This window comes from Pholcus phalangioides, unplaced genomic scaffold (genome assembly GCF_987345545.1).
Source record: "Pholcus phalangioides strain wild (caught in Gottingen) unplaced genomic scaffold, Ppha-v1.0 ptg000009l_1, whole genome shotgun sequence".
Lineage (NCBI taxonomy): Eukaryota > Metazoa > Arthropoda > Arachnida > Araneae > Pholcidae > Pholcus > Pholcus phalangioides.
The window spans coordinates 17046654-17059496 of NW_028301602.1; the positions used below are offsets into that span (position 1 = coordinate 17046654).

The 12843-nt window shown below is 37.9% G+C and overlaps 1 protein-coding gene and 1 non-coding gene across 2 annotated transcripts in view; one reads left to right on the forward strand and one right to left on the reverse strand.

The window, feature by feature from the left end:
* The window catches only part of LOC149082139 (uncharacterized), a 75661-nt gene that overhangs the window by 1447 nt on the left and 61371 nt on the right, over positions 1-12843 (reverse strand). The window contains exons 12-14 of the mRNA XM_089236552.1: positions 3259-3380; positions 1337-1368; positions 386-470 (exon numbers count right to left, since the gene is read on the reverse strand). Of these exons, the coding sequence (XP_089092678.1) occupies positions 386-470; positions 1337-1368; positions 3259-3380 (239 nt within the window). The remainder of the gene's footprint in view (positions 1-385; positions 471-1336; positions 1369-3258; positions 3381-12843) is intronic.
* TRNAI-AAU (transfer RNA isoleucine (anticodon AAU)) lies at positions 9229-9302 on the forward strand. The gene has a single exon. It is a non-coding gene; the product is annotated as a tRNA-Ile (tRNA).

Sequence of the window (12843 nt, forward strand, 5' to 3'; positions counted from 1 at the left end):
TATTTTCGACCTGTTTTTCTCAAAAAAAAGGTTCATCAAAAAAATTTCTGCTGTCTAGATTTTTTGTGATTTGTCAAGCCCTGTGTTATACACTTAATATTATAAACTTTGCCATGCATTGGAAAATTTTAAATTCATATCTGTCGTTAATTATGCTGTGCTTATTGCATAAAATATTGTCTTCGGGGGGGGGGGGAAACCACCACCACCACTTTATTTGCACTTCATTCTTTGAGTTGAAGGATATATTTTGTCAAAATTGTACGAATAGTCATGTTTGATTTTACAGGAAAATTTTTCATTAGGCTTAGAGTTGATGAGAAAATTTGAGTTGTATAAAATTTGATATTTGGAAAGTATGGTATAAAGTTCACACTAAACTGACCTTTAGCTTCATGTTGTGCTTGCAGCGAATCAGATTTATAGCTGTCTAGTTGTCCATTTAGATTATATTTCCCAAAGTCGCTCTCCTATGACAGCAATATAGAAAAAAGAGAAAAAATCTCTTCGGAAAATAAACTTCACAGAGTTGTCAAAGGATTACCTTATTACAGCATCCATAAATTTACTCAAAGATAAATTTTCTTAGTTTTAAATACAGTGAAAGTCTCCTATATAACAATACTCAAAGGATCGGAGAAATGTATCGTTATAAAACTCGTATAAGAGAACATCCTATGGCAGTGTTTCTCAACCGCCGGGCCGCGACATCATACCAGGCCACGATTGATCTGCTGTTTCCTATTCACGTTTCATTAATCATGTGTTTCACCGGGCCTTCCACTTATAAAAATGAATGAAACCGGGCCGCGGGCTTCCAAAAGTTGAAAATCACTGTCCTATGGGACAAAAACTTTTTTTCATAGGATATATCCAAAGGTTCATCATAAGCCGGCTTAGCTTTGTATCAGCATGAATGTATTTGTCCAGTTATTTTAACGAGACTTTGACATACGAAAATATTTAAAAATAGAACAAGTATATATACTGCTCCTCGTACCTTATTGTACTATTTAAAATGCAATGAAAATTCAATATAATGATATTAACTCCCTAGTCCCAATGCATTTTTTGTAGTGTTAATATATTCCATCACTAGATCGGATGTAGTGAACCAAATTTTTGATCCTTTGAAGCTTGTTATAAAGGGGTTTGATTATAATATGACTGTCAATAATCCAGAAATTATTAAAGTGACTCCTAGTTTTTCCTTGTGGAAAGCCATCACGCAGATTCAACATAAAACTAGTGAGTCTCACCAGTTTTAATAGTTATAAACATTGCCTATATAGTTTTTATGCAAGTGCATGCAGAAATAATATACTATAGTCCTTACTTCATGAAGAAGAGGCATGCTCTTTGACAATTCTGAAATGAGAGAAAAAAAATTTTGAGATTAATTTTTTTGTAGGCACTGAAATGCTTTTTAAAAGTACATACATAAATACTCGTAAATTTTATGAGCTGAACGCGTTTAAATTTACATAATATTACGAGAGAGATATTTATTTCCAGTAATATACTTGTATATATTACCATCAAAGCCCGATTAGCGAAATAGCCGAGAGTTTGGCCGAAGTCCGATTTTCAGAAATGATTCGAGCTTTGGCCAGCCAATTCGCGGAGTTCTGGAGATCCCTGGCGAATGTTCGATGTGCTGGTGTAAACACGATCAGAGGGTGTAAACGGTCCGGTAGGCACCACATCCATTTTTTTTTCATCACCAATGTGTGATGTATTGGATTAGCTCCACGTGACGATAGGGCCGTCTTAAGAGCACCATGAGCCCTCGGGCCTAGTGATTTTTCTGAGGCCCTGAAAGGCAAATTTACGTTCACACTCCTCGAAAATTTCAACTATATCTCATTTTTGTGAGGCCCCAGGGCCGTGCCCGGTCGGATCCATGTGTTAAGACTGCACTGTGACGAGCTAAAATATAAACTATAGCAGATATTAACTATATAGCCTAATAGTTTTTTTTTTTTTGTCAAATTTTGAAAACAAAAAATGGTTACCGCGTGAATACAAAAATCGTGACTACGATATGATTAGTATCTTGTGAGGCAAATATAACAATAATCCCTATAGTGAGAGCTGTGGTCTATCCCTACGTTCCCTCCCCCCCCCCCCCTTCTCGTAACATTCGCGGTTATGGGACGACCGCCACTAAATCCGTCTGACTAGTACTCCGATAGTATAATTCTTAAAAAACAACACAAAATAATTAATATTAAAACGTGATGATATACGATGGAAGCATGATATGATAGTAAATGATACAAAAGATTTGGGCCGGGATTAAAGTATAAAATTTGTATAAAAATTCTTTTCTAAAACTTGAAAAATGCAACTAGTAAGCGTATCGCTTACATTCAAGTGAATGTACATGTATCTAATAGGCTTATTGGTTGTTTTTAGAAAAGATCTTTGATCAAACTTTTATAGTGTAATCCCGGCCTAAGCCTATTGCATACACTCGCTCAAATGTAACCGATACGCTTAGTAGTGGCATTTTTCAAGTTTTAGAAAAGAACTTTCATAAAACTTGATACCGGCGTAAACACTTATATTATTTGAGACATTGATATTAAGATTCCTTTGATCGTTAGAGTAGCCAAGCTAACGTGTGCATAACTGTCACGAACAATACGGCAACTTGGCGATGACCCGGAATCATGCTTTTATTTCCTGCCTTTGGCCAGGGATCACCAGCCACTTCGCGAACTGGTTGTCCAAAGCCAAAAATTCGCACATTTGTCAATTTCAAGCTTCGGCAGTAACATATACATGAATATAAAAGGTAGCGGAAAGTCAGACGTTGACGTTAGAAAACCGTCCTTATTTCCAGATAATTATATTCCATTCTTATATGGAAAAGCGATTCTTTAGTACAGTATATTGAAGGGGAACGGTTATTCAATCTTTCTCTCTCATGAGTCTTGGATTACAAAACTGTCGAGGTTATCCTGACCCAAGGGATGGTCCCACAAGATATTTTAGTTGCCTGCTATAGAAATGTCTCAGACTTCTCTGAAGCAAATTTTTACGAGTTATTCTTGTTCTTCCTTCAGTCAGGAGATAATTTTTATCTAGGTAATGTCACGGTTATTTATCTAATTCGATGTTGATTAATTTGTCTGGTTTGAGGAGATATAGGCCAAATTTATTGCAAGAGGAAAGAGGGATATAAACTTTTCTATACTACTCGACCAGAGGGTAATAAAAAAAAAAGAGGTGTTGTGCGAGTGTTTTGCTTACTCTGTTGGCTGTCCGCATTGATACGCTGCTTTTTAGATTTCCGCCTGATGCTGCCGTCCGAGTATGTCCTTGCGATTGGGATGTTGGATCCGTTCCCATGCCGTGGAGTCACGGGCACCGAACTGTAACAAAATCATGCGTATCGTTTTTATATTCAACTGTTGCTGGTCACATGGTCACTAATCAAAAGTATGGTTAATGCTTGTTGCTCCAGAGATTACTGATTATTCAAAAGAAACGTTATGCCGCAACTGCTACGCTGGGATATATATTTTTTTTTTCAACTGTTCACTGGTAGTGTTCAGTGCCTGTGCTTACGTCATATCAGTCTCATCTTACAACAGAAATGAACTACTAGTTTATGTCAAACTTTGTCTCCACTAACGTTCCAACCTCATAGTACACAACGAAAATCGCAAATAAAAGGTTTTCAAGAAGTCCCTTACGTACAATTCGACACGCGATGGGTGCCGTCTTCGGGGGAAAATGAAATAAAAAAGCACCACCGTAAAATCTCATTGACACTGAGTGGTCTCCGTCAGAATTAAAGTGACACTTTCCCACAGGTTGCTTAACGGATAAATTAACAATGCTTCTGACCAAATCAGACGCTACGGTCAGAATTAAGAATTTTGTTATTGATTTTTAGAGATCTGTATATGGCTTTACACACATTGGCTCTTTGGAGTGTACCAATTAAGCAAATAAGCGAAAACTTTTTCATGTAAAAGTACACCATCTCTATACCTGTGTTCCCAACATTGGCGTACGCACAGGGGCGTAGCCAGAAATTTCGTTCGGGGGGGGGGGGGACCAAAGTGACAGAACAATAAATTTGGCCATCTTTTTCCCTTTTTTCGGTCATTTTCTCCCATTTCGGGGGGGACCAGACCCCCCCCCCCCGGCTACGCCCTTGCGTACGCAGGAAAGGAGGTAATGGTTAATTCCCTCCTTGAGCAGAGTGTTATTTTGCAAAAAACAAAAAAAACGCAATCCCTTTCCCTTCAGAAGGAAAAAACATTTTGAATCCTCTCACCACCCCTGAGAGGAAATCCTGCGTACACCTATGATTCCTAACCTTTTTGATGTTATGGATCCCCCAACCTATAACATCAGAAGGTCCATTTCGAAGTTGTTTTCGCAAGGGTGGGAGGCTGACAGGGCTTCAACCCGGGGTCCCAGGTTTTACACTATAAATTCTCAATGAGGGGCACTTGAGACACTAGCCTAGGAAATCTATTGCAGTATGCAGGGCCGTGACTCCTACAAGGGTGGGGCTGACAGGACTCTAACCCTGGCACCAGGGACGACTCTCATCATTTTTTTCCACACTGTAAATTAACCATTGAAAGGCCCGTTTAAAGTCTGGCTTGGGAAGGGGGAGGGGGGGGGGGTCCACGTAAGATCCCAGTCTATGGGCCCTGCTTCAGGATGTGGAGGGCCATGTGCACCCCCAGCCTATAAAATCAAAATTTTATTGTTTTTTATAATTTTCATATAACAATTGTATAAATTAGAATTACACGGCACAAAATATGTTATTCATGCAATGATAGTAAATTAAAATAATCCCGTGGACCCCTTGCGAAGTACTCACGGATTCCCGGGGGTCCGTGGATTACAGGTTGAAAAAATAGGGGTGAATACATAAATTCATTCTCCCCTAAGACAGTGGTGAGAAAACTTTTCAGTCCGCGGACCAGATATGCAGTATTTCTGTCACTCGCGGGACAGAAACTTGTCTGTATTTTATGGGACATTTCTGTAATATTTTGGTCTCATTCCAACTTTTTAAATAAAATTTTCCATTTTTCTCCCTTATTTTCAATGAGCCTTACTTGAACTTTTGAAAAATCGAGAATTAAGATCTTTTTCCATTACTTACTCATACTTATCACGTCATAAATATGGTTACCAAATTCGAAAACTGAGAAAGGAGGACGCCTACGCACACAACTAAGACGCCTTCATATACAAAGTATTAAGGAGTTCTACACACAACCTCAGTGACGTCACTAATCCAAATTTTCGCAAACATGGTGCCATTATTCCGGCCAATAAAACCAGCCACAACAATAATTTTTCCGAACTCTAAAACAGAACCGCTAAAAAAAAGCAAAAACAGGAAAAAATTCTGGGAATTTCGACGGCTATTGGTGAATGAGGGGTAGGAAAAAAACACAAAACCACTCACATCAATGAAGAGATGTATATGTTTCAAAGTGGAGAAAAAGTTTTCCTCAGAAAAAAAGAAAAATTATTCTGGCAACCTGAAAAAGAGGATAAAAGGGCGAATTTTCCGAATCGTAGGAGGACGCTTAAAACGGCATCAAAATAGGGAGGACATGCCCTCCTAAAGGGAGACGGTTGGTAACCCTACGTATAAACATATTCATCTCACATATTTGTCAAACATATGCGTTTTTGAGAAATTGAATTTTCTGTATCTTACGCCGAAACTAATACTTGGAAAGAAAAGTGATTTGTCTCCTCGGGAGGAGATGTCTGTCCTCCAGGAGAGGACATCTCCTCTCCTGGAGGACAGACATCTCCAAATCACTTTTGAGAGATGTCTGGACAAATTACTTTTCTTTCCAAATGTTAGTTTCGGCATAACATCCAAAGAAAATTCAATTTCTCAGTATGTTTCTCTGGTGAACTATAAATTTTCACCCATTGCGCGCGTCTTGTGAAAGCTCTCTCTACTTCCCACCACTGGCGATTTTTACACAACTTGAGCGATAGTTGGCAAATTTACTTGCTTTTGACAATTTTTATGACTGTAATTGACAACTTTACTTGCCTACGGCAGTTTTTTTTATATTTTTTTTATGGCTTTTTCGCAATAATTTGTGATATAATGTATGGTACCCGATTTTCTGTTTCCCTTATTTTTATGAAGGAAATATGGTTAGCTTAGCTATTTGTTTTGTGTATTGATACTTTTCTCGTTTACGTTTGTGTATTGATACTTTTTTCGAAACATGTTTGGCGGACCTGATGTAACTTTTTGGCCAGCCATAGTTTTCCCACCACAAGAGCCCGGATTATATGCACTGAAAAGTGGCAAAATATGCACTAAAAACACGAAAATATGTACTAAAAAAACGCTGAAATGTGCACTAAATAACGCTGAAATATGCACTGAAAAGCTGAAATATGCACTAAAAAAAACTGAAATATGCACTAAAAAAAACTGAAATATGCACTAAAAAAACTGAAATATGCACTGAGAAAAATGTCGGGATATACATCATGTGTACAGTACATGGTCATTACAAATACACCATGAAATCAAAAATATATGCGAAAAATGGAGAAAAACCCATCTTATGTCACGAGTAGAAGTATGGCATCAAAAATGAAAAGTACACGCAAGAATTTTAAAAATATACATATGCATTTCAGTGCTGAAAAATTCAAAAAAACCCCCCATGAAAATTGTGAAAATATGCATTTAAAAATGTCGAAGCATGCATAAAATAAAAGTTATGCCTTAGAAATTCTTTAATATGCCCTAAAGGGCATGCATACTGAAAAAAAATACGTGAAATCAAAAAAATATATATGCATTTTAAAATGCTGAAGTGACCCTGATAAAGAAAAATATGTACAAAAATGAAAAAAAAAATATCCATATTAAAAGCACTGAAACATGGCCTAACCTGAAAGAAAAGAAAAACATATGCAGTAAAACTAAAAAAGTATGCGCAAGAAATTAACACATGCATTCAAAAGCGTAAAAATATGCGTACAATTTATATTTTCACGCATACTCAGATACGAAAAATTTAAGAAATTTGATGAAATTCGAAGAATAAAAAGTTAAAGTAATCTTCTTAAAAATATTAGTGCAATGCGATTAAGGGGCCCCATTCAAGTATTACGTAAGCAGATTTTCAGCCATTTTTGACCCCTTCCCCCCCCCCCTTTGTCAGCAAAACACTGACCCCCTCCCTCCCGTCAGCAAAATTTCGTCAGCAGCTTAGAATATTTCATATCTTCAAAAAGGGGTGGTTGATGACGTAAGCAACCTTCAAACCCCCCCCCCCCCCTGTCATCAAAAGTCAGCAAATCCGAAATCCCCCCCCCCCCGATGCTGACGTAATACTTGAATGACCCCTAATAGAAAAAACTACTGAAAATATACACTTATTATAGATAAATTTTGGTGATTTAATACATTTATATGCACACTAACTATGAAAAGTTAAGGGCCGAGATACATATAATATTTAAAGTAAAAACGTTATGTGTTGTGTTTAAAGTATAATGTATAAGTAATGAGTAAATAATAAGTGTAAGTATATGAGTAATGTTATGTTAAAGTACAGTATAAATGTTAATGTAATAAGAAATGTGTTTTAGGTTTTTTCCCTCAACAAACGCATTCAGATGTACAATGTGGTGATAAAACTCCCGGGAAGGGGGGAGGGGGACCGAGAGAGAAAAAAAGGTCATTACTCTTGGTATAGCGTCATACTTGACTAAGTCGTCTGACCATATTTGCTCGAGAAAAATACGGTATATAAGTAGCCCGATAGGTAGGGTGTAGTAAATACACCCTAATAAATAGGCTGACCATATTTCCTCGAGAGAAATACGGGAAAATACGGGACATCACCAATTATCGCCATGAACATCGCCAAAAGTGTACAAAGTTGCCAAATATTGCTGAAATTACGGAAAATCGCAATGGCCGGAAACGAAGCGTTACTGCAAATTGCAGTGGATTAAAATGAATTCTACGTATTAAAACGTTCAACAAGACAAATGTGGGAGATTAATGTTCTTATTTATAGTTGTAACTATTAATATAATTTATGAGATGGAGAAAATTTCAATCTTTGACTTCAATAAAGAATAAAAATCGAAGAAGGCGTCATGTAAAAAACGGGAAAAACCGGGACACTTTTGGCAAAAAAGTCGGGACAGCCAAAAAAAGAAAAAAAAAGCGGGACTGTTCCGGGAAATACGGGACGTATGATCACACTAGGTATAAGGGCCTCTCCTTACGGGAAAATACGGGACATGGCCAATTATCCCAAAAAATGATTCCAAAAGTAAGAAGTGCTACTTAATTGCACACAAATGTCTCTACAAATTACAGTGAATTAAAAAGAAAAAAAAGTACCTGACAAATATTCTAGACCAGCGCATAGGCGGGGATTGACTTGGAAGTCTGGGGGGGGGGGGTAAGGTCATTATTACTGGGGGGGGCACGATGATGATGTCAGCTCATATATACATTATATCAATCGACTCCACGTTTGACGCTGGGGGTGGCACGATCCCGTATCTCCGCCCATGGACCAGCGGTTTTCAACCTTCTTTTTGACTCGTGGAGCCCTTTCTGGTACACAATTTCGATGGCGCAGCCCTTTAGTCCTATTTTTAATTTATTTATCAAAGTAACTGATTTTATTTCTATTATTCAAAAATATTTAGGGTTTTTTTTCCCCCAAATTTACTGTTTTTTTAAATTTTTCCTCGAGCGGCCGAGGAGCCTCTGCGGAGCACCGGTTGAGAACCGCTCGGTTCTAGACGAATATTTTTGTTTATAGTCGTATCGTAATGTCAGTTCTGTGGTGGGAAGATAATTTTAATCGTTGATTTGAAGAATAAGAAGGGAAGCAAACTTCTTTGAAATTACGTGAGAAACCGGGACATTTTTTGTAAAAGTCGGGATGGTCAGTGAAAAGAGTAAAACCAAGACTGTCCCGGAAAATATGGGATGTATGTCATCCTGCATATGGCAGGTCAGATTTAGTAGACAAAATTTAAATATAGATGGCGCCATCAAGAAAGTCACAAGCTATAAAAAGATAAAATTTTATGGTGGGAACACTGTGGTATGTTACGAACGTGAAAGAGAATTCATTGGATTTATAAAAAAAAATTATAAGCAAAAAAAATATTTTGATAGAACATAATTTTTTTATATATTATAACAATCCCAATGCAGAACGTGGCCCGCTAGCTCAGTCGGTTAGAGCGTCGTGCTAATAACGCGAAGGTCGTGGGTTCGATCCCCCCGCGGGCCATATGTTTTTTTTTTTTTTTCCTCTTTCCGATAATTATGAACGATCAATTATTTTCACTTTGTGTAGCGTAGAAATTGTAATGAAATATTGTGGGTCCGGGGGTCTTCAATCTGTGGCCCTCCGAGCATCTTGAGAAAATGCCTACTTTACATACGAAGACCATTAAATTTAAAAAAGAAAAATAAATCGTTCAGGAGCTCTGTCCACTGGGAAATCTGTACTGTAATATGTAGAGAAATTGCGAGACATTTTTTCCAGATATTCAATAGCACAATGCTGTGCATTCGACACACTGAAAGGGTCGTCGCAACGAATTCGGGGAGGGGGGGGGGGTACCCTGAGCCAAAACAAGGGCAGGATTAAAATGTTTGTGAAGGCCCTAAACACTTGAATGGTATTGGTGCCCCCCCCCTCCAGTGCCGTCTTAACGCATGGGTCCACCCGGGCACGGCCCGGGGGCCTCAGGAGAAGATAGGCCTCACAAAAATGATATTCGGTTGAAATTTTCTAGAATTTAGGAGGTAGGGCTTCAGGAAAACCAATTGGCCCGGGGGCCCATGATGCTCTTGAGACGCCCCCCCCCCCCCCCCCCCCCCCCGTATATAAAAGTATATATATTACTCGATATCGAATCTCTAAGGAAGAAAAACAACAAAATTAAATGAAATTCTGTATTTCAGAAGTAACTAATTTAAGGCAGAGAATTATGATTTGAATATTTTTGAGCATGGACATGGAAAAAAAAGGGGGGGGGGGAGACTTTCAACTTGCAAATACAAATAAATACAAATACAAATACAAAATCATTGATAATATCTCTTGGATCATTCTTGTTTATTTTTGGGACATTTTTGGAAGTTTTTGTTGAATTTTTTTCCCGAAATTCCCAAAAAAGGCAGACCTTAAATTCTTTTAAAATACTTTTTTTTCAAAATATTAAAAAAAAAACATTTCAAGGAATTTTCTCCCATCAACTGCTTGTTAGGATTTCACAAAGTGGCTTCAAACGTAACAACTACTGAATCTTATCACGTGGCCGATATTACATTATTTTGGTGAACCATAATCATTGGGTACCTGTTCTTTTCAGATGCATTTTCGGGGGACCGGTCGGTGAGATACTCGCCTAAAGTACCAAAGGATGTTTAGAGGTGTCGCGAGTTCGATACCCGGGGGATTCGTCCTTGTCAGAAAACTTTCCTATGAGTACAGGGGTACAACAAAAAAAAACGGCGACAAGACCGCAGGAAAAAATTGCTACCTCAAGGAGTCCCCCATTGAGGGGTTATATAATTGTAGGTCCCGGTCTAATTAGCCCTCGTGTGCATAAAATGACCGTGGTGCGACAAAAATGATCAAATGGTCAGATGCATTTTCGAATTGCAATCTGTTAGCATTTCTTTTACTTTTACAGTAAATCAAACTAAAGCGTCTTCATGCCTATATTCTAGGAGTTCTAGATCGAACCACAAAACGGTGGCTTGGCTGTAGGCTGTGTAGCCTATGCGGATGCAAAAAAAAAAATAATAATAATAATATTTTTATGCAACAACTGAAAGTGTACTGGAGACTGAATGATCCACAGAGAAACCCGTGATTCCTTTTTTTAAACGTGATCCTCACGCACTCCTAGGATTTGTCCAGGAAATTTGTTAGTGGACATCGAACAACCGGGATTCGAACCCAGACTTGTGCACAATCAGAGGATAGCTCCCTAACCCCTGGACAGCCAGAAGGCAATTCTTGACGCATTGCATCTGTCTGGGAGCACAGCAGCGAGTTTTCGGGGTTATTTTACTGGTGCGCCGTCTCGCACAGGTAATAATAATTAACTTTAAGATGAAACCCCTAAAACCATGCAGTCGATCCACTAATGACTCAAAGCACTGGCGGAGATACGGGGGGCGTGCCCCCCCCCCCCCCAGCGTCAAAGGAGTCGACTGATTATTATTCGTATATATGTATATATGAATTGACATCATCATCATCATCGTGCCCCCCCCAGAAATAATGAACGTGCCCCCCCCCCCCCCCCGACTTCCAAGTCAATTCCGCCAATGACTCAAAGACGAGCATTTTTAAGTTGACGTCCTTATTCTGTAGAACTTGGCTTACTCTTAAATTCGTCATTTTTGTATTGATTTAGTTAGTATTTATCATATTGGTTGAGAATGATAATGATACATTTTATTAATGTGTGTAGATTTGTTTACAATTTACGAGAGTTAGTATGCATATTGGTAGGTAAGAATTTTTAGCTGGTAGAGAGGCCCCCCACTCAGAAAAATCAGTTTGCCAACGGGCCCAGTGATGCTGTTAAAATAGCTCAAGCTAACTTCATAGAAATTGCATGAGATCTTCATCCAAAAACTCAGCATTAACGCAGTAACGTGATCTCTAGTTTGCAATATTATCAGTTTTTCTGTATTTGCGCCATCCTTTTGATGAATATCTTCAACTATACAATTAATCGGAAATTTTAGGATTTTTTGCCGGGTGCTTAATGCTGGAAAAAAAATTGCCCATAATAAAACAAAAAAAAATTTTTCAACTTTTTGTGGTGCCCCTTTTCTCTTGATGCCCTAAGCACGTGCTTATTTTGCTTAATGGTTAATCCGGCCCTGGGCTATATAATTCGTGAGACCGAATTCGGCATCCAGAAGGTATACATAATTACAGAATTGACAAAATGCTAAAAAAACACCTTAGGTTAAAGACATAATTTTAGTCATTAAAAAAAATTTCATAATTGATGAAACTTTACGGTTAATGAAAAAATAGTTACAGAATTACTGAAAGAAATAATTGCAAAATTATTGGGAGTAATTTCAGTACTGTTAAGTTAACATGATTCACAAGAATAAATAACTTCATAATTAATGAAAATTTAAAATCACTGTAATTAAAAAAAAAATAATTCAAAATTATCGGGCAAATTTCAGATTCAGTGAAAAATAATTGATTATATTTAATGAAAAATAATTAAAGAATTTGTTAGTTAATGAAAAGAAGTTATTTGAAAGTAAATGAAAAGTTAAATTTAATGAAATAAATAAATTCAGAGTAAATAAACGTGGTCAATAAAATTTGTGGGGGGGGGGGACGCTGTTTAATAACCGAGAACAGAACACCACGGTATCTAACTTGGTAGCCCGCAGGCTTCGTGAAAATTTTAATTTGGCCCGAAGGTTCAAGACCCCTGTGTAGGCAAAGCTGCATTGTTTATTTCTTTCCAATAAACTGAATTTATTTCTCAATTATTGGTGGATTTTTCCTTCTGTTCGACAGAGCATGCGCTCCCCCCCCCCCCATGTATATATGAGAGGCTGATGGGCCTTCAGCCGAGGGCCCGTTTCTACGATATGGGGGAAAGAGGTCCTGCGACAGAGACTCCAAATTTTTATGTGCATGCACCTCCTATTGAGTGCGGTACCCTCTTCCCCCACCGTAAAAAGCAGACCCGACTGATTTAATGTACATGTGTATATGTATATGAATTGACATATCATTATCATGCTCCCCGAGACTATGATTGAGTGTA